This window comes from Tyto alba, unplaced genomic scaffold, assembly GCF_018691265.1.
Source record: "Tyto alba isolate M040663 unplaced genomic scaffold, T.alba_DEE_v4.0 Super-Scaffold_44, whole genome shotgun sequence".
NCBI lineage: Eukaryota > Metazoa > Chordata > Aves > Strigiformes > Tytonidae > Tyto > Tyto alba.
This window is the reverse complement of record NW_024881320.1, coordinates 6,487,594-6,510,307: the sequence shown is the minus strand read 5'-3', so window position 1 is coordinate 6,510,307 and position 22,714 is coordinate 6,487,594. Positions and strand designations below refer to the sequence as shown.

The 22,714-nt window shown below is 35.3% G+C and overlaps 1 protein-coding gene across 19 annotated transcripts in view; it reads left to right on the top strand.

The window, feature by feature from the left end:
- The window catches only part of RIMBP2 (RIMS binding protein 2), a 153,512-nt gene that overhangs the window by 90,218 nt on the left and 40,580 nt on the right, over positions 1–22,714 (top strand). For 12 of the 19 annotated variants that reach the window (XM_042805403.1, XM_042805406.1, XM_042805398.1 and 9 more), the window contains 5 exons: positions 6,411–6,515; positions 10,341–10,391; positions 12,458–12,478; positions 15,806–16,010; positions 21,747–21,898. In XM_042805403.1, coding sequence (XP_042661337.1) covers positions 6,411–6,515; positions 10,341–10,391; positions 12,458–12,478; positions 15,806–16,010; positions 21,747–21,898 — 534 coding nt within the window. The remainder of the gene's footprint in view (positions 1–6,410; positions 6,516–10,340; positions 10,392–12,457; positions 12,479–15,805; positions 16,011–21,746; positions 21,899–22,714) is intronic. The other 7 variants (XM_042805404.1, XM_042805400.1, XM_042805393.1 and 4 more) reach the window with 1 other exon arrangement.

Sequence of the window (22,714 nt, the reverse complement as noted above, 5' to 3'; positions counted from 1 at the left end):
GTAGACTAAGTACCTACAGGGGATCTAAAACTATTGGAGGAGAGACGTCTTTAGAGATCTTTATCTGACACTTTATAAGTAATTGGGTGTAGGTTTTCATTATACAGTTATTGGAGGTAAGTCAAGATGAGAAGAAAAGGATAAGAAGTGACTATGCCGATGATGGAAATATGAACAACTGCCAAGGTATTTTACTTTAAAGAGAACTATGTCTGCTAGTCTAACTTGATGAAAGATGCTATTGCGGCCTTGTGAAACAAGCTGTTGTTTCCAGATCATATTGCCTGTTCAGAGTGCATCCCATTATCAGGACAGGGTTGCAAAACCTGCTATTGGTTTATTAGAAAGGTCTTGTTTAGAAAGAATTACAGTGCCTGGTACAAAACCACCTTTCTTTTAACATGCTTCTAGAGAAGCTTAGTATGCTGGTGTCTAGCCATGCTTGTTTTCTAGATACACAGTTGTTTTCACATCATTAATTTTCTGCTTCCTTTTCAACTTAGACAAATTCAATAATGCATTTTGAATTGTAAGTATATACTTCAGTAGAGGTTTCACTGTGTAGTTGAAGATGTTGTCCTCCTGTTTTCCTGGTTATTGTGTATCATGCCATGGTACAAAATGATTCTATGAAATAGTGGAATTTACCAGGTGAATCTAACAGAGACAAGATCTAGCTGAGATGCTGGAATAGAGTAAAATTCAGTTGGAAAATGGAATCAGCTAAGAGATTATTATGTACCAGCTAATTCAAGGGGACAATAATCTGTATATGTTGAAACAAAGTGCAAAAAAATTTCTAGTTGTGGGAAGGAAACAGTGCTTTTCTAGGAAACAACTAAATTTCTGAAGTGTCATTAGTTAAATAAATTTGGAAGTCAGTAACTTGATAAGCCAAACCTGATCAGGAATAATGGACAAGGGTCTGAAAGGTCCCTTACAGACAATGAGCTGGTGTCCAGTGTGATTGAGTAGAGGGAGCCAGTGGAAGGAAACAGGTGATTTGGTAGAAACACAAACGGGTTTGAATGGGCCACTATTCTCAGGTTTTCCTAGTTGTAGAAAATATGCAAGCTGTGATGTGGAAAACTGCCACCAAAGTATGCCTGGAAGAGGGTTAAGCACCTAAGTTTTGGGTTTGTTGTGTTTTTTTGTTTGTTTTGTTGTTTTTTTTTTTTTTTTAAAAAAAAAAAAAAAAAAAAGTCATACAGTTGCAGTTGTTTGCATCAGTGGAGGAACTGCACCAGTGAAGACTACAGTGAGAATTCTTGAGAGAGAAAAAACTTCTAAACACTTGTCTGTAATTCAAATCATTCAGAAAAATTAAAGATGTGTTCATCTGCTTAGAATGGAGCATTGATCAGGTGCTGAAACGTTTTTGACAGACTGCCAAAGAGCTGCTTATTTTTCATCTTCTCAAGCTTAAAATTTTCCTTTTTCAAACCAGTGAAGTGGCTAGTAAAGGGGGGGGATGGATGTCCTGAGAGTAGGAGGAGATGGAAACAAAAATAACCGATCTGAGATCTTAAATTTCAAGAAAGACGACTCTTTGCAGAATGTTTTAATAATGCTAATTGGCTTCAGCCAGTGTACAAACAGCTTGCCATAAGTACAGTCACTTATTTAAAACTCGATTTGTTAATGATTTTGACTTACATTGGACTCACTCTAAAAGGGGAAAAATAGTTTTGCTGTGGCTACGTCAGAATAGATCTGGGCTTTTGGAGATGGTTGTAGTGATGAAAATGGCTACCTCCCTGTCTGAGTTTTGTGAAGGACAGATTTTATTTTTGGCTTGTTGCATTGGTAATACATTGTTGAAACCCTCTGTCAAGCTTTATCTGATGGTGAGGAGAAGGTATTCTAGCTACAAAGGGAAATAAAAGGTAGTTATAAGTTACCTCCCTCCTGCTGAGTCTTCAAAAGACTGTGGGGTTATCAAAAGTATGCTAACTGCTCTCTAAACCATCTTATTCCAGCAGTTTCTAGAAACACGAGCTGTTGAAATCATATATTAGGCAATGCTAAAGGGAGTTACCTGTTTTGCATATTGTTGTGCAAGAAATTATCAATGTCCTATTCACCAGTCAATAGGTAGCACTGATGGAATAAATCTAGAATTGTGTGCAAATAAGAAATACATCTACTGGGAAGGGAAAATTAAACTGCTTAATTAAATATAAGAGTGATACAGTGTTATCTATCTTCAGATTAATACAACTTTTTCCAAGAACAAGTAGGAAGATTTTCCTCTAGCAGTGGAAGATAATTTACTTTATCTGTTATTTCCTTCCTTTTCTTCTGGGGAATACAAAACTGACAGTTCCACAGACCTTTATCACTAATTTGGTATATCACCATGAGCCATATGCTAGTGCCTACAGAAAGCAGGATCAACATCTAGAAGCTATTTTAACAGATATGTCTTGCCTGTGCTCTCCATATAATGGTTGTGGGATTCCAACTTGATAGCTGCAGAAGTTCACTTTTTCAAGGAGCATATAGTAGAAAGATATGAGGAAAAAAGTTTAGAAAAGAAATGAACTGTGAATTGATGGCTCATAAAACAGCTGAGGATTAGACTTTAAGTGATTTGACATTAATTCTTATTTCATCTATTCAAAACCCACTTTCCTGAGCAATAAAACTAATTTCTTGTACCCTGTTCAAATACTGATTTTGCTAGGCTTGTATGTTTTTGAACACTTGAAACTCATCTGATGATGGACTGTGTTTTATTTTCTGCAATTAAAGAACATAACTTTCTTCTTTGGCCATACCACACAATGTTAATTTCTCCACTCTTTAATTAGGTTGTCTACTGGCATTTGACTTAATGATTCCTTCATATTTCTTCTGTAGAAGAGCTGAATCTGGTTAATTGACTGATTTTGCTTAATTTCTGCTGCATAATACTTCTAGTGGATCTAGGAAAAACGTTCAGTAAATCTCACTGTTTTGCTTAGGAACTCCTTCAAATTTTCCCTTTACTGAAACCAAAAATTTTCTAGTGGTTATAGAGATCCTGGCTTTTCATGGTCAGTAGTTTTCTCCCTTGAGCAGAACCCTTCTGAACTGGCAGAGTACATCGAACAGACTTGAAACCCTAAATCTCCTTTTTAGCACTAAACCATGCCCAAGCAGATGCAGTTAATTGTGTATTTCATGTGTGTCCTCATATGCTCAGGAAATTAGTAGTTTGAAAAAATGGTTTGCAGCTTTCCAACCATTGGAAAGTTTTGAGAAATATTTAGCCTAGTTTCCCTGTCAAAAGAGAAATTCAGGATGTATCAACAAAGCAAAAAAGGAAAGATGAAGAACTGCTGAATTAGCTAACTTATGATAATCTTCATAGTGCCTCTCACATAGAACAGTTCTGATTTTCTGATGTGTTCAGCCAGCTTTTCCCATTCATTCCACTGTAATGGTGCCCACCCATCTGCAAGCACAGATGACAAGTCCTTTGATAAGAGAACTCAAGTGAGAATTAAATCTGCTCCCCATTCAGCATCATGTATGAGATCTGTCTGATAAGAATCTGGTACTTGAAAGCCATTTGAGTTTGTTCTAGCATTAACCAGTTGCACATTTTAGAACTGTAAAAGTCACTGCTATAGGAATGAATGGGTTTCTTTATTTTGTTTGCAGCTGTAGGTAATACAGTGCAACCACTAAAAAGGTTGAAGCTAGTATGGGCTATTCATTGTCAAATCCCCCTGCTGCCCATGAGGAAGCTGGAAAAAACCCAAGAATCGTTTGAGCAGGTCCCTTAAGTGCTATTTCAGAAACAGTTTATACTATACAGCTGTCTAGCTCTATAGTTTGAAAGAAAACTGAGATATGCATGATGTCCCCAATTCATTCTCTGCTGTGTAGCAGGATTCTTGACTTTGATCTGAAAGATACACTGAAAGAGTTTCTTCTTCACACTTTCTTTGAAAGATGTATTATTACTTGCCAATTGTTTTGAAATATTAAACCCTCACTGTATTTTTTCTATGTTCTTTTAGATGTGGATTTGTTTTCTATTGTTAGAGTAACACTATTAGGTCCTCTAGAAATGGTGCAAAAAGGGAAGTGCAAATTTACATGTTTAGAATATTCTAACCTGCCTCACATTAAGGACATTGATAGCATGGACAAGTGGATTGCCACCACCTACACAAAGCATGGCAATGTAATCATTGTGGAAGTCAGTCCTGAAGGAAGATGCTTAAAAAATTCAGCAGCTCAGAGCTCTCTCTCTGCTGTTCTTCTAGTGATCTCTGCAGTCTTCCTCCACTGCCCTAACCTATTCCCCTCGGGCTTGGAAGAAGAAATGACAGCAGCTGATGTGCAGATAGGAAGCTCAAACCAGATTTGCAGACAGAACTGATTTGTGAGCAGAGTGGGAGGGGAGGAATTGCTTTTGGTTTGGGGAAGATTTAATTGCTGTGCCAGGGGAGGGACAGATGCTGGGGTGAAGAGATCCTTGCTGCTTTAAATACTAAGTAGATCATGACAGTACTAAAATGACTGAGAGATACTTTTAGGTTAACATAGATGTCCAAATGGTCTTTTCTGACCTTAAAATCTGTGAACTGTAGATCATTATATATGTATTTTAGGAAACAGAGAAATTAAAAGCTGGGGAGAATCACAGATGATATATCACAATCTGTTTCTTCATTACATTTTATAGATTCACTCTGTGGTCATGATATTAATTATTTATTGATCACTGCAAAGGACTAGAAATGTTCTGTAGTAGCTTTTGTAAAAGTAGTAAGTACTTAATGGTATCAAAATAAGCTGTACCAAATCTAGTATTAAATCTGAGAATGAAGTGAGACTTCTTTTTTTTTTTTTTTCTGTTAATTAAAGGTGTGAGAATTACTTGATTGCCTCACCATTTCTTGAATATAAGAAATGTGCTGATTCTCCATCAGTGTCATTTTACATAAGACTTGATGGAAGCTGCTGAGCTCAGTAAATGTAGCTTCGTGCTAGTTTCAGTCATAAGTAGTACTAATTATCAAAATAGGTTATGTTCATTCAGATGAGATGAGAATTGGAACCATTATTTTTGGTCATTATTAAATACTGAGAATAGATATTACTCATTAATATATCCATTAACCTTTTGTACAATGTGCACAATTCGGAAATGTCTACTGTCAAAATACTGAATCCTCACAAAACTCCTAGAAAGCAAGCCATAGTTGAGAGTCAAAACTGATAAAATGGAAAAATTTTTGATTATTTGTTTGGGTTTTTGTTTTTAATCAACACATCAAATGAAAATAAATAAATGCCAAGCAGACGACAAATAGACTATTGGAGACATTTCTGCTTCCTTTGCAAACATATCCAGATTGAGAGAAATGAGCTTCACTGTGCTGTCGCTCTTTGTTATGTGTAACATGTAACAGGGACTAACAGCTCATTAAAGGTTAGAAGTACACTTAATAAAATTTTTTCATGTACACAATAAGAGGTATTTTGGTCTGTTCTTGTCTATTTTATCCATGTATTTGTGTTTTCAAGTGCTGATTGCTAATAGGTCTGTGTTTGTTTGTAATAACTCATGGCGCTGCAGATAAGACATTGTGCCTCTGCTGTGAGAGTATTATGGGAATAGTATGTCATTTAGAAAATAAAAATCTTTAATACCAGTCTCACCAGAGAAGAGATCAGAATCTATAAAGAGATCTTTCTTAACTTCCATTTATTAACAGGGTGTTTGAAAGTTATAATGATATTGGGAGAATAATATTAACCTGTAATGAAAAAGATTTCTATCTGCAAAGGGTATCTTGACATTGCTCAGCTTGTGCTCTTCCCAAGAACCTTTCTCATATTGCTTTGAATCATTAGTAGGAACTGTACTTTAAAAGTTGTTTTTGAGTACTGTGTAGTCATTTTTGTCCAAATCCACCTATGTGTGTTCTGCTGTGTCTTATTTGTTATAAATAATAGGCAGAGATTAGCAAAGGTAAGCTATTTCTTTTGGGTTATCATTTGCAAAACAAATCACAAACTCACATCCTAAATAAAGAGGCATTTAGGGAATTGTCAAGTTAATTTTTTACCAAGCTCTAATTTTTCAGCACGATGCCCCATGTAAATGTGTGCCTGATGGATAAAATGGGTACTGCTCACTTTTGTGTCACAGAGGCCATATTGCTGGCAATGACGGAGTCGTATAGCCTGAAAAAGATTGCTGTCAAAATGTCTGAGTTTAGCATTGGCAATATGCCTCTAAGTATTGACTGAGTTAAAATTGTCTCCAGTTTCCCACTCGCCTGTCAGAGATACCAGAGAGCTTTATGTTGAGATGAACATCTGCATGCCTGGGAATGGCAGCATGTTTGGGTGCAGGTAGAGTGTGTTAAGGTCTCCTGATTGTTTTTTTGTTTCCTTTGAAACAGCATATGCGAGAGGCTGCTGAACGGCGGCAACAGCTGGAGTTGGAGCATGAGCAAGCCTTGGCTGTCCTCAACGCCAAACAGCAGGAAATTGAACTCCTGCAGAAGGTAGGTGGAGAAAGGGAAGGTCAGGTGAAATAGCAGATTGCAGTGACAGAGTGCAGGTCACGACACAGATCTCCTGGTCTGAAGGAATTTAAACCATAACCACCAAACTGATTCCTGTTCTGGATTGTTCTACATGATTGCTGATGCGGTTGTAACAAGTGGATGTCTACTGTTGAATTTACATGAGTGCACTAATTGATTTATAAATGTTTATGGCACTGAAAATTAACTTGACCAGTATATGTAAGTCTACATATTTCCCAGTAGGGAGAAAAGTGATACAAATACATATATTTCATTTGTATTTCCATTGCTTCTCTCTATATTGGGCTCAGAAATATTTGTGCATTCCGTAAATGTCAGGAAGTCTTAATTTCATGATAATAAAAATACAGGGAATCCACCATTTCCTTGTCAACTTGATGGAACAATTAATCATTCTCACGGACATACTAATGTTTTGTTAGGATTTCTTTGGCTTCCACTTCCAGACACTGGTAATTCTTGCTACCTTTCTCCACTAAATTAGATTAAAGTAAGTCCTTGTCAAGGTACTTATACATCACAGTTGATCTTCTTTTTCATCAACTAAACAGTTGTTTAAATGCTTCATTTCCAAGCTCATTCTCTAATTCACAAATCACTTAAGACTTTTTTTTTTTCCTCATGGCAACTTCTCAGTATTCATTATAATATAAAAACCATGATATTGAGTTTCAGTCTTACCAAAGTCACTTAATGCTGTAAGTGGCTCAGTACTAACATTGACTTTTCCAATTGCTTGACTAGATCAAAACACAGAAATAGTAATGCTAATGATAGTTTGATAGAGAATTGGCATGGAGGGACATTCTCAGCAGAATAAAAAGATGTATCTAATATGGTTTGCTTGAAATAGAAAGCTTCATTTAACCAAATGAAACCTTTCAGTTAGTTTTATTTTAGCCTTTTGCAATTAATCTATTTAGGCATATTTCAAAATGCAATTTCTAGTTATATTCAGCTGTTATTATTTGAACTTCCACATACATTTTGGACTTAAATTTGGCAAAGCAAAGAAATCAAAGAAAACTACAGCTTTTCTACTTGATATTTTTTTTTTACATTCTTCTAATAAATCCATATTACTTGGGTCTTTTTGTTATGGATTGGCAACAGGAGACAAATCTCAGTAATACTGTTTTCTCCAGTAATTATTGCTAAGCAGTAGCATGATAGACACAAATGAGGTTGTATTATATTTGGTATTTTACTTGGTGTGAGTAGTCCAGCACCTGTAGCCAGTGATTAAATTCTTCTTCAGTGGACCCAAAGTAGCATGAAATACAAGATCATTTCTGTTAAAATTTATTATCTGTTAATCATTTACCACTAAATTCCACTAGAATTTTAGCTTAGAATTCCTATACTAAAATCCACCATAACAATTCATCTAGCATTACTTAGAACCATTTAAGAAATAATTCATCCTTCTTACTGGTTTTATTCATTAGCCTGAAATATTCCTCTTAGGACTTTGCACAGATACTCTTTTTCAACCTGAGACATCTAAATCTTTGTTTGAAATATCCTAATTCTATGTGATTAAGTTACTATTGTGTCTTAAAATTATTATTGCATTTCATGATAAGGAGCTGTGACAACCTAAATGAGCATTCTACCCATCTCATCTCTTGACAAAATCTGCATGTGATATTCATTCTAGATACCACTCAAAAAGAAAAGGGGCTTTTTTTTTTTTTTTTTTTTTGATTTTCAGCCCTTCTAAGCTCAGATTCTTTTCCATTGTGACATGTTGGGATCCAAGTTTGTCTGAGATGCTTCCGTAATGATATAGAGTAAGAATGAAGACCAAATTAGTACACTGTATGGGTAGAAGACAGAATGTATTCAAAACACTGAAAGATTTTGGGAGGTTGTTTGTATTGTGCAGTTCTACCTTGTAGAGAGATACCCAGGCTACCTCTCGGTATGGTAGTGGAGATGAGTATAGACTAATTTGTCCTGCTTTAGCCTGTAGACTGCTGGTATCCAACACATAACCTTTCCAACATTATAATGCAGTGTATATTATCAGAAAAATAATTTAAATAAATCTGTTACCTAAGTAACTATTATACTTTGCTTCCATCATTAAACCAGAATCGATGGCTCACATTTCATCCAGAGCTGACCTCACACTGTACCTAGTGCGTGTGTTAAATTCTTTCTTCCTTTTCTTTATTTGAGTCATCCAATTACTTCAAAAAGTACTGTGAAATTAAAGTAGTAACTCCAGACAGTAACAGGATGACATTTCATAGCATATCTTGTTACTGTCATAGAGTTGCTGATGAACTACAGAAATGTATATTGCAAAACAAATCAAGTAACTGGTACAGTCTGATGCATTTGCTGTCACATTTTGATATTATAAATAAAAACTCATTGTGTTTTTAATATATGTACAGACTGATCAGATTTTCAGCCTAAAAGGAAGAATATAATATTGTTCATCAAGGTTTTGTGTTGATAGGGAATCAGATGGTCTTTTTCTCCAAGAAAGCTTTAATACAGGACAGTTGGATGTAAAAGAGAGATAGCATAGCTATTGATGCAGGTTTTCTAATCATTTATCAAAAACTCATATTCTGGGTAGATTTTATTAAACTTGTAGTGATGGATAACACAAGGCTTTATATAACCTGTCATCATGTGTTTGGTAATGTTTGTGAAGCCGATATTTTATCAGGTGCTAGCAATAAGACTTACTACTGTAGTACAGGAAGAGATATGACTGTGCTTGCAGGACTGAAGAAGGCTTTATTACCATGCATGACAGTGAAGTATAGTTTGGGTGGATGTATTTGGTTGTGACTTTATGGCCTGACCCAGCTTCTGTTGAAACCAATAACAGAGTAGGGTAGCTGTCACAGATGAAAATTAAGTTAACATAGCTGTATCGGTGTCCATCATGGGAGTATCTGGCCCATTAAATCAAAAAGTCTGTGAGGTGTTGGCTTCTGCTAAACTGGAGACTTTTCTCTGATGAGGAATGTGCAGAATGTGATCTTTGGGTTACAGTGATAAAGAGCTAAGGGACAAAGTTAGTGCATTACATGGCTATCAACCTGATGGTGGTTAATAAAAAGTTTTGCTTATCTTGGGCAAGCTTCAATAATGAAGATAGTGAAAACTTAAATGGAAATAGAATAACACAAAGTTATAGAGTTTCATTTTTTTTGTTTTTCAGGTTTAGATTTTTCTTGAGTAACGTTTGATAAATTAATTTGAGTTACATAAAATACACTTTTCTGCTCTTATCGATTCCCTCCTTTCTTGACTCAGTTGATTGGATCCGAAATTTTGCACTCCTATTTACAGACAAACTTTCTTGTGATTGCCATGAAGTGTTTTGTGAGCTATTTACTTAGATGATAAATACTGTTGCTGCATTTAAAGAATGAGCTTAATTTTTGTGTTTCTTTCTCCTAGTTGGTATGGTAGAATAACGAGCTCATTTTTCAGTTTTAATTTAGAGGGTTTCAGAGACACTTCTGATGTGTTCTTGCAATATGTTGAGCATGTTCATCTTGGCCCAACAAAATACCAATGCTATTAAGCTTCACTAAGATTCAATCTCCTAAAAATAAGCAGCTATTTCAGTGGCTTGGAACCAAAGCGCTATAGTAATATTGGTGGAGCCATCCCTTCAAGACCGTAATTGGCTTTGGATTTGAAGATACAGTATGCTACATTATGTGGTTAGAGCATACTATATGTGTCATAACTAATTGATTTTTCTTTCTTTTTCTTTTTCTCTTTTTCTCTTCTCATAAAAACAAGGCTCAGGTTGAAGCTAAGAAGGAACATGAAGGGGCAGTTCAATTACTAGAGGTAAGAAGATATCCTTTGTGTTACCTCTGCTTGTGGAGGCTCCATTCTGAATGTGGTAACTTTACAATATCATCACTTTTGAAAGTTTCAATTAGTATGTATGCAAATAGAGGGTTGTTTTTTTTCTAGTGTAATTGCATCCTTTAAGGACTATAATTCAGTTAGGAGTGCACTAAGCTGAGCTGTTGGAAGTGCTGTGGACACCTCAGTTTCTGTTTGTATAGAATGGAAATTTTGGTACCATTTTTGGTAAAATACTGTCAGGTATATAAAAAGGAAGTGATTACTTGTGAGAATTGTTATTGTTTAGACTGGAAGTAGAGCTGCAAATAACAATAAGCTACCCAAGGTTCCTAATTAAATACCGTCTAATAAACATAAAACCACATGCTAAAGAGCCACAAATTTTGAACCTAATAAAAAAATGTTGATACTTTGAAAAACCTTTAAAGGGTGTGATAGAGAGAGAACACTTCACTTCTTTTATTGGAAAGCTAGATTTTTTTTAAGTAGTATGACCTAAAATGTGTTTATGGACTTTGTATTGCATTGCAAGCCTTTCTTCAAGCCATTAATCCTAAAAAAAAAAAAGGAAAAGATCTAGTCATTTAGTCTTCTGTGCCTAAGGATACAGAATTGCTTGTGTCTTGTATAGATGTGACAGGAAGAATTGGAGCAAATTCTTACTCCCATTCAAAATCCATGAGCTTTCCTGACAGTTTTATTTGGAATAGGGCAAGATTTGCAAAATCTCTTTGTCTTCAACTGAAGCTAAATTTTTAGGGATTTTTAAACTGAGACACCTACAATAGTGAAGCCTTTATAATGGATATGCAGTTATGGTTAAATTATATATGAAAACACAAAAATTCAAAGGAAAATTGAAGTAAATTAATACACCTGAATACCTGCCTAGTGCTGACAAAACCTTTTATTCCCTTTGCTGTCTGCTGTTTAGAAATACAGACTGACCCACAGTGTTGTGCAAATTAGGACAAATGACAACATGTAGCAGAAATTAGAATTCCTTTAAGAAGGTTCCTAAAGCAAGCAATTGTTTCCCAGTTTTTCAAAACTAGTCTCAACAGATTCTTTAAGTTCCAGTCATATCATTTAACATACTTGATTAAGGTAAAGTGTCAGAAAATACAGATGCACAACTAAATAACACATTAATTGCATTCAGATTTCCTTTTTCTCTTTTCCCTTCTTCATTTTTTCATGCAAAATAGGATTTCGCTGGTAACTACAAACTAGTTTTTTCTGTCTGAGGAAAAGAAAAGTCATTAAATGGTTATTAAGTCTTAACATAACATACATATCATAAAGAACATGTGATAACATAGATTGATTGTAGCAAGTGCATTGTCAATATTTCATTTAGAAATATGGTTTTAGCAGATGGTAATTTCTAGTCTTTTTACCTTCTCACAGCAGTTCTGTCTGTGCACTTACTGGTCATGCATTGATGGAAGGTGGTTTTTCAGGTGTATTAATTGTCTTTAAAAAAATATTAGAAGTTTGCTTATTTGTATCTATAAAAGTTAAAATATTCCCACAGAAAGTGTTTTACTCATAGGCTTTCATAATCACCGTATATATTAAGTTTGTTTGGCCTTTAAGAATATAAGATTAAATTGTTATTTAATGCCTGGTGGAAAGTATATGGTGCAGGAAAACATAAGTAGAAACAAACCAGGGAAGTGATTATTTATCCCCCTCAAGCTAATCAAAATTCCTATTTAGCTGATTTGTCTTTGACCTCCGATTTGCATAACCCATCAGGATTTACTCAGCTTTTGCTTTTTATTCCCATAAGCCCATTAATTTAAAGCATTTTGTTTAATCTGCCTTTTTCAATTTAAGATCAGCAGTGGTATTGATTTCTGAAACATTCTATAGTGTGGTTTGCATTAATGCATGTTTTTACATGTGTTAACTGTTCTAATATATTTTGCTTTGAAATGTAAAAAAAGTGCTCAAGACTGTTTTTATTTCTTTGTTTATTTCACATCTCTTTGTTTACTGTGTCTTGTTTGGAATTTATTGCTTTGCACTTCATCCAGAGCACCTTGGACAGCATGCAGGTATTTTAGGGCATAAATTCTCCTTTTCCTGTCCTGAATCCTGCACTTTTTCCCTTTAAAATGAGTACGATAGTCCTGCCTAACCTTGCATGGGATGTGTGCTAGAACCATTGTTATGCAAGCATGCTTGGCATTTATTGGCCTAATACCAAATCACCAAAATCAGAAGTTTTTTATACAAGAGATTAATCTTCAAATATGGCATGATTTAATGAGAAATCTGATACTGGTTTTGAAAGTTTATTTTTCATGAGCATGCCCAGTAAGAATGGTTTGGTAGTTTATTCAAGATTGTAGCTTTCTGACTGTGTGGATTTTGTCTGAATTCAGATTGTTCCTTTGTTAATACAGAGATAATTTTATGTCATATTTTCACCTGAGGTTGATTTATTGAGCCACGTACTGAAAGCCATTGCTACTACATGAACAATTAAACTATGAAACGGTATCTCTGCAGCAGAATATGTGAGCTAATTACTAGTCTGAATTCAAGCCTGTCCACCTGGAAAGTTGCTCATCATCTTATCTGTCTTGTGTGAACAGTATATGTCTTGTAATGGATGAAGTCTGCTTCATTTTCCACTTAAGAAGCTGTTCAAGTTTTAGAAATAGCACTATGTATTGTATGAGAAACTTGGCAAGTCTTAAGTGATATACATTCAATATGGTCTGCAGTAGAGAATGTCTCTTCATACAACCACTGCTATAGGCAGATCCAGTTTTAAGGAGATCTGGTAGACTTGGTGCTTTTGTGCCATTGATATTAGGATATGCTTTATGGGCAGAACCATGATACAGGATAAAAACTTAGTACTTCTGGGAGTACAAGCACATACCTTACTCTGCAGTGACATACATGAACACATAGAATTTCTACAGTGAGGTGAGTCTGGCTGGCTAAAAATGAACGAAGCACCTCCCTGAAGTCAAGAAATAAAAATGGGTTGGGGAGTGCCTCCTGTTAGTACTGTTGTGGATCTTACTGCAATTTTTTCTTTATATTGTACCAGCTTTGTGCTTACTTCTAACTCACAACCTTGATTAAAAAAAAAAACGTAGTAAAGGCATTTTTATTCCAGGCTTTGTACTATCATGAGAAACAACTTGAAGATTCAAGGCACTCAAAAGAAAAGTCAATGAAGGCATATACAGAAATGCAAATTATTCTGAAATTAATAATACTAATACATTAAATTAATATTTTTTGAAAAATATATTTAAGGCAGCCTTAGCATCTTGTTGGGTCTGGACTGTGATGTTTTAATTTTTTTATTTTATGCTAGAGTTTCTATAACTGAATGTGGAGAGGTCAGTATATATTTTTAGAGAGTTGAAAAGCCCATCCTTAAACTTCCCATTGGAAAGAGGGGATCTAAAAACCCAAAACAGTTCAAAGCTTTGTTTGTTTAATGGTCTTTTAAAATTGTACATAGATGCCTCATTCATGCAGCAAATTAACAAGTAGCAAAGGCTCACTTTTCAGTAGCTAAAAACAACAGTGAAATGATGAAAGACAAAAAAAAAATATCAAAGCATTTAAGGTTTGTGTAAAACTCCCACAATGTCTCTGTATCTTATTGTTTTCTGTTTCATAATCAGTCAGATACCTTGAGAATTCTTTAGCAAAACTAAATTAATCTGTGGTTTTTGAATATAAAGAAATCATATCCTCAAAATTCACTGTAGTTTTAAAAATGGATTTGTTACCAAAAAAGAACAACAAACAATACCACCTTCTGCAGTAGGAAATTTGGAGTTTTGTGGTGTTCTGGGGTCTATAAGTGTTTTGTTTATCTTTATCGGTGGTAAGATCTTTGTATAGGTGGTATGTAATATATGTCATTTTCTTGATATGTGCACTTTTTCTTATATGAACTGAAAACATTTTTCTCTTCCAAGAAAAAGAAACCTTTAATACAGTTGAATGAATCTAATTGATATCCAGACTCCTTTTGTTAGTACAGTTGCTTAACTAGGCATATACTATAAAGGGGTTTTTAATGAAGGAAAGTGTTATATGTTCATCATAAAGCAACAGATTAGGATATAATGCATTAGGGTTTTGTGTAAGGGATTTATTACTGCCTCTGTGGAGCTACTTCTGCTTGCAGCATTTGGGTCACAGCACATAGGACACAAGGGGTCACAAATGGCACTCCTTCTCTGGCACATTTCCAGAGCACAGACCAACTGTTTGTCCCTACATGAAAATCAGACCTCAAAAATGAAATTCTTATGAGCTTGACTGATTCTTCAGTCTTTGCAACAGGTGTTAATATGCTCTTTCCTAACTCTCTGGGCACTCTAGATTTGTAGTTTTCCTCTTCAGGAATACCCAATAGTATATGCAAACAGATATACAGGCTGTTTATAAATGTCCATTGAAATTTAAATTCATTCTTTTGAAAATATTACTATATCCTTAATTTATCTGTTACAGTGAATGTGCAGATTTGAATAAAAGGGTTTTTTCATGCTTCAGTGTCTTCACTACTCTTATATATGTTTTGAGTAAAAGCTGTAGAAGAACTCATGAATTCCCATGCCCTTTGTCATACCTTTCAGGCCAGGGAATCTTTCCATCGCCTCACTCATTTTTTCACATCAGGATTTCATAAACCATATGTAGGCAAATTTCCCATGTCGGCATAGAAACTTATCTTTTCAGTTAATGTTTGTTAAAGCCTGATGCCTTAAAATTAAAAGAAAATTGTTTGCCAGCAATGATATTTTGGTACTTCTCACAAGATTACATAAAATCTTCTCTTGGCTGGTGTCTGGATTACTTCTGTGTGGTTTGGCCTCTACAGTGAGGAGCATTATTTTTGAAAGGGAATTCAGCCAGTAGCTAGGCCCACATTCTGCATGAACCACTGTGGGGATTTTGTTGTTGTTTTTTAATACATAAACGTTAATCTAGCAATTCAGAAGGCTTCAACTTAATAGCAGAGGATGGGCAAACCTCAGAAATATACCTGAGTTTTAGAAAAAAGTTGGAAAAGAGCATAAAAGTGACATTCAGTTGTGTGTAGAAGTCACAAAGCTGTAGGATCACAGGTGTTCTTGGCAGTGATTTCTTTAGCGTTGCCAACAAATATGACAAGGAATTTCCCCTATGAAAATTGGGGATGAAAAGAGTACTTACCTCAATATGACATGGCTACTAAAAGGTTTAGTTCTAAATATGGGGGAGAAAAATGTGATTGTGGGCCTGCTTATCCCAAATAGTTTGCCTATCCTGGCTTCCTGGTACTTTAGAAAAATTGGATGCAGTCACAGCTCACTCTGATCTCAGTCGAATGTCTGTGTTATGTCTTCCTTGTGCAGGCCAAGGTCCGAGAGCTAGAGGAGAAATGCCGGACACAGAGCGAACAATTTAACCTCTTGTCCAGAGAACTGGAGAAGTTTCGACAGCAAGCAGGGAAGATTGATCTCCTGAGCAGTAACTCGGTGGCATCCTCGGATATCCCTGGTTCTCCTGGTAAATCTCTATCCCAGTTAATGAATGGAATAGCCACTTCTATAGGCAAAGGTAATGACCAGCATTTTATTTGTATGTATTTGTTCTGCCCTTACTAGGTTTTAAGATGCAACTCAATGTTGTACATTGTGTACAACATTGTACAAATGGAGGATAGAATTCACTCCTGTTCCTGTTTTGTGATTTGTTTAAATTTCAGGGTATCTCTTAAGCCTTCACTGAGGTTGTTCCAGTTTTATTCAGGCACTGTTGTGAACAGAATTCTCTCTAACTGTTGTTAGGTGTAGTGATGAGAAGCCTGTTCAGTGTTAAAATTATGTATTCCTACTTTTGTAGGAAGAAAAAAGACTGTCTGCATATACAGGCTTCACTGTTTCAGGTACAGGAGCAGGTCTGTCATCTTGTTGAAGTAGCAGTTCATGGGGAAAGAAAGCAGAGACTCACACACGGCATAAGCCATTACATAAAAGAAACTTGTAAATAGAGCTGACTAGAAAATGGAAAAACTGAATGGAATATTTTGACAAACATGAAAATGGTTTCAGTTTAGTTGCATTTGTTCAACAGAAAATACACACTTTGTAAAAAATTGAAAGTAAAACATAAAAAAAATTTTTAAACTGAAGCAAACACTGTCTACAAAAATACAAATTCAGTCACACAGTCATTTTGGTTGGAAACGAATTTCATGGGATATATTTTAATAGAACTGAATAGGGGTAATACCTACAGTTGCTTACTAAACTGTGCAAAGGTGTGTTTAAAGTTTTAACTGTGTTTAAAATAGTATTTGAGCATGTAACTGCCAGGTGTTTTAGAAACAGAAAAGTCATAACAAAAATATTGTTGATTTGAGTTTTAAAAGAAACAGAGAATGTAAACTTAAAAAAAAATAAAAAAGTCTGTATTGATTTTCTTACACTTATAGTGCCTTGTATATTCAACACAGTATGTGTTTTTCCAAGGTCTGTGTTGAACTTCCACTAGGTTATCTCCTGTTGCCAGAGGCAACTGCTCCTCCTAAGTACACAACTTTGATAATGAATCATTCTTCATAAGAAAATTGAAAAGATCAAGGCAAGAGGTTAACTGAGGACACTTGAAAGTAACTTGCATGTAAATCACGTTAGTTTGTGTATTATTAGTAAGGCTGAGGAGTGTGCTCACCAGCTCAGTATCACCTGTGCTGGAATGACTTTAACTATTTGTTCTGCAAAGGAACACTTGTCAGGTAATTTCCATTACTTACAAATTTCCTCAAAGTTGTTTTAGAATAAGTACAAAGAGAAACTGGAAAAATGAAGTCGTTTTGACTTTTTTTTTTTTTTTAATTTCATCTTTCTAAGCTTCTAGAAAAATTCTGGGGCATAGGGACTAAAAATCACAAATCATTTCCCTATCATTACAGATGAGCAGTTATTTTCAGTGAAGGGTACTAAACTCAGTGTGAAACCATGTCAAAAGGAACCAAGGTGACCTCCTTTTTTCATTTCACTTCAGTAACTTTGTTCTTTATATGCCTTGGGTTTTTGAACACAAAATTTGAGCTGTTTGCAGTCATGCCCACTGTGTGCATATTAGTTTATAGGCTTTTCTGGAGCTGCAAGTTTTATCTAAGTGGATATTAAAGTGCTCTAAATGTAGAATTCAGAAAGCATTACCTGATAGCCAGAAGAATTTAGTAGAAATTTCCTTAATGCCGACGGGATTAGTTCCTCATGTCTCTAAGGACAGGATTTTCAAAGCAGCAACTAATTTTAAAGGAAAGGTAATTAGGTATTGAAATTACCTTTAGGCAGCTAGTGAAGGTCCAGTCTATACCCCTTGAATTGATCTAAATAGGTCCCAATCCTCAAATAAAAGTCAGCTAAACTTTTTGAGGTCCTCAGTCAATCTCTCCAAACTAATTTATATTTATTCTTGAAACACAAATGGAACAACTACAGCTTAAAAAAACCTTCCAAACTTAACAAACAGAAATCTTTCAAGAAATCCATGACTAAAAGCACAGAAAACACAGCTAAGTATGTACTGAAGTAATTTGAAGGTCTTGTTCTGTAAACCTTTTCCCATAACCTATTAATTTTTATGCAACTTAGAATTCAGGGCCTGTAGCACTAGTGTATAAACATCAGAAATACTTGGCCAATATTCATTCGCAGTATGAATGCATTGATAACAATAAAGTAACGTTTGAGCAAGTGGGCAGGATTTCTAATTATTTAAATCAACCATTTCACAATAATGATGGTAATGCTACAGCAAGTTCTTCAAACCAGAAGTGTAATTATTTTTATTATGTGTGAGGAAGAAAGAACACAAGAGTGAACACAAGGACAGCTTTCAAATCAAAGCAAATGACGGAAATGAGATCAGTTTATGACCAGCTGCTTTGCCTTAATTGGTGATGTTTGAATGTATCAGGAAATGAAATAAACCTAGCCAGAATAGATTAGAAAGTAAAAAGTTCACTCTTAACATATAATAATGTCACAATCAGTTATAGAAACCTTAAGATTTATTATTCATCAGATAAAAGGCTCATTTAAATGCACTTTCTAGATAATTTAGGTAGTCCATAATGAATCAGCAGTTCCAATAAATAAAATGAAGAGTCTAATTGTACTACAAGTATGGCCCGTTTTAATTCTGCTGAGACATTTAAACTATGTCTGGTGCTTTTCCTTGCCTCTTTCCTTGAAAGGGTGTTCTACAGACTTCCTTAACAGATATTTTCCAGTCATGGAACAGGACGTTTTGAGCGTAAATGGATTTTACAAGACTACAAACAAAATCCCTGTGCCTTTAAAAGATTCTTTTCTAGTATTTAGAGAAGAAAACAGACATTTCTAGAAGCTGCTTTGTGTTCTTATGCACTTAATTCTTGTATTTTTAATTTTTAACTCTTAGTTTTTTCCAGAGTGCAAATATAAAAGGAAAGGTGTTTTTATCTTTTTTTTTCTTAGTTTCCAGTGAATTAGCAAGCTTTAAAAAGTCTTTCTAGGTCTGATTCCTCCTTGGATGAACAAGAGAACCTAGTTTGAAATTGCTTTTGATTTTGGAGGTAAAGTTAAGCCAGTTTTTAAATGTAGCCATTTTTGTCTGTACTCATGTATTCACAATACACAAAAATAGACATCCTCTATAGAAATGATCAGGAGATCAGAGATTCGTGAGTTTTCGGGAGGAATGTAATTCATGCACAGTGTATCTCAATTTTTTGCAAAGGCATTGCTTGATGATGCTTGTGTTTATTTTTTTTTTACTCTATCTGTGGCTCTACATACATAGAATCAGCATGAATTTACATGTATTATTTAAGCATCTCATGACCTTTTAAAAAAGTCTTCTGTTCAGACTACCCAGGAACTAACTGCTAACCTTGTATGATACAGCTCGCCTGAAAATCTGTTCTTTCCAATGTATTGCAGATATTAGAATACCTTGAAAATGCAGTAATTTTTAAGCTGCTTCAAAAATTGCTTTGTGGTCCCAGATAATAGCAGTCCCACAGCATGGGAAAGAGCCTTAGAGGATCATCTTCTGTTATTTCGCACACTTGTTCATAGAGAGACAGAAGTCAGTGGCACCCAGTGCAGAGTTTATTGAGCAGAGAGATGTTGCATTGTACAAGTAACCAAATGAGTAGAGAAAGAGGGGACACTGAAGGCAGCAATAAGTCCAGTTAGGAAGACAGATCCATTTTGCATAGCTAGATTTAAGGCAGAAGCTGTATTTCCACATACATTGATGGATATGTGTATATACTTACTCTGATAGGAAGTGAGATATCTGAGTAGCTGTATCTAGTTATTAGCATCATCTGGAGCCATAGATGTGTCCAGTCACATGATGCAACTACAACTACCACACAGTTTTCTCTCCTATGTATTGAGAACTCAAGGTAAATTTTATGTACCTTGTTTTACGAGCATAAGAAATAAGACAGTTGAATATATTCCAGTGTCTTGATATTCCTGGAGTTCTTGATAATGTGTTCCTATCCTGGTTATCATCCTATATGTATGCAAAGCAAGGGCTATCGTGTCCAAGGATCTTTCTCCACATTTTGTATGTTGTACAACTAATTCAATAACAAAGCCTGGAAAATCCAAGAGGTATGTGACCAAACAGCAGTTTCCTTTGAATGAATAATCACAGTTGGACCAATTATTTATAGGCTTGGCACTGGCAGCCTGATATGGCAAGCACATTAACAGCAAACAGAAGGAGCTAAATTGGCTAAAGGTTTCTGAACAGGGATGTCTTTTCTGTTATATATGTGAGGAAGGTTCCAAGAATAAAAAATATGCCCTTTTTCAGCCTGGGGTTTGCTGTAAGCAGGGCTGGTTGTAATTAATCTTTTGCATGATGACTTGTGTATTTCCCTGCTGTCAATGTACTTAAGCTGTCCTGCTGTAAATTACAGTGATGCAGAGAAAATTAATCATATTGGACTAAGGAGCACACCAGAGAAACCCTCTGATGATATGTTTTGGAGCTTATTCTCCTGTGCAACATGAATAGAGAGTTCCACTGATAATTCCTGGTGATGTGTGTCTGGGAAGCTTGCAATTCAGTAGCAAAACATTGCTGTGTAGATTTCTGGCAGAACTGGAGAGGAAATGCTGAACCTACACATATCCAGGGACTGAAAAATTAGAGCATAGGTTCCTTATGTTAATGAGAGAGAGAGAAAAGAAAAGGCACTCTGCATATCTGATTGCATCAGCAATGCCTAGGCTCTGAACTTTGCTATAACTTCTGCTGATGTTGCAACTATAATTAGGCTTAGTTTACAATTTCCTGCTTGTTTTCATGTGGTGTGGGAACTAAAATAACAGTAAATGGGAAAAAAATATGGAAATATTTTATATTGCATTTTATTAGTCTCTCTTGTAACCTTGATGAAGTTGTTCTTTTTATTTGTCTCCTCATCATTAGGCCTGGTTTTCACTTGAGTCAATAGGAGATAAGAGTGTTCAGCCTCTTGGAAGTCTGTGTCCCTAGGTCCTTTAAATATGCAGTGTAAACTGCCTTTTCCTTTTTAAGTGTTAAAAAAAAAAACAAAAAACAAAAAACAAAAAAACACACAATAAAAATATTCAAAAAGCATTTCTGGAAATTTTTCTTTTTTCATAGCCTATGTTTTCTGGTTTTTAGAAGCTGGAGAGATGGTAGTGATCAAATTATGTGTTTTAATACTGGTGTTAATGAGGAGCTCTTAAGAAATATGAAGCAGGTGCTCTTGGAACTTAGTACCCTGAAAAAAAACAAACCACTTTCCTTCATTTCAAGAGTACCATCCTGCCAACTAAATTATTAGCATTTCAGTTGCTATCTTAAAAGATAAATGAACAAATTGATTCTACTTTACAGCATATGACAGAGTTCCTGAAATAAATACAAGGGTTCCAACAGCAGCTTTTTAGTGTTGGACATGTTAACTAGCATGTCAGATAACTTCTCCAAATATACCAAGGTGATCAGAACAAAGATGGATTTATTTTTTAATTAGGGGAAACTTTATATTTTATTATAATTTTAATTAAAATATCTTCACTTTCCATGTTTTGTTCCATTACATATTGTTGACTTATGTAACTTGCCAAAAGGCTGGGAAGTAGTAGGCTTAGCTACTTGTATGCTCTGCAGTCTACCTGCCTTAGTCTTTCTCTAGAATGATTTCTAACAAGAGGAAAAAATAACACACTGCTGCTTATTAGTTGTCAGTGTTTCTGCCTGAGAACACTTACTTATTCTCATATGTATTTTGTTCTCTGCCAGGTCATGAAAGTCCTTCTGGAAGTCGTTGTGTGATTTCAGAGTTTATACGACCCCTTCAAATATCTGGAGACAAACCAGAACAGTTGTCTGTCAAACCTACATTCCTATCCAAGTCAAGATCTGGTACCCCAAGATGCACATTTGATTCAGATGTGAGTCTTTTAAAATTTCTTACTGAAAATGTATGTTATGGGGCCAAGACTTCTCCTCTCCAGGGGACTGATGCAGGTTGATCCATCTGCTTTTAAAATGCCAAGACGTGAATGTTCTCATTTTCTGAGGCAACTTGGGAGCATAACCAGTGGGAATTTAACTGTTATTTTCAAAGTCGTCTCAGCTGATAGCCTAGTTACACAGCATAAAAAATGGGTGTGTGAGCACCTCAAGCTTCTCTGAAAACCTCAGCATTCAATGATGCATTCCAAGTGTTGTACTGCTTCTGTGCATAGGAGGTGTAAGTCAACATTTCTGTCTGTGTCTGTTTTGGTGTATGTCTATGTTATGTGGGTTTATAATTTTATCATATCTACCAAAAGGTGTGATTTTGATACAGCCTGGGAACATGGAAGAGAAATTCCATGCAGTGTCCTGTCCATGCAGGTATTTTCTGGCAGAGAAGTAGCTCATTCTGCAGGACTTGTTCTTTTACTGGTTTTCATGACGTGAATCTTCTCACTACAGCTAGGCTGATAGACCTTTTAACAGCAGTTTCCAGCACATTCTCCAAAACTGATACTGAGTCTGTAACCTGGAAGTGAAAGTTGTAGGATGTTGTCACTAAACTCTTCCACCATTCAATTTTACAGCTTGTATTTAATTGTACTTTTGAAAGGTTCTGTTCTTCCTTTCTTATAAAGGTTTTCTTGTTTTCAGTAGAATTCTAGTAGAAAGCCAATGGAAAGCTCAGAAGTGCTTTACAAAGGTGCCATAGCAATTTGGTTGTTGGTATTTGGGACAAATGTTAAATA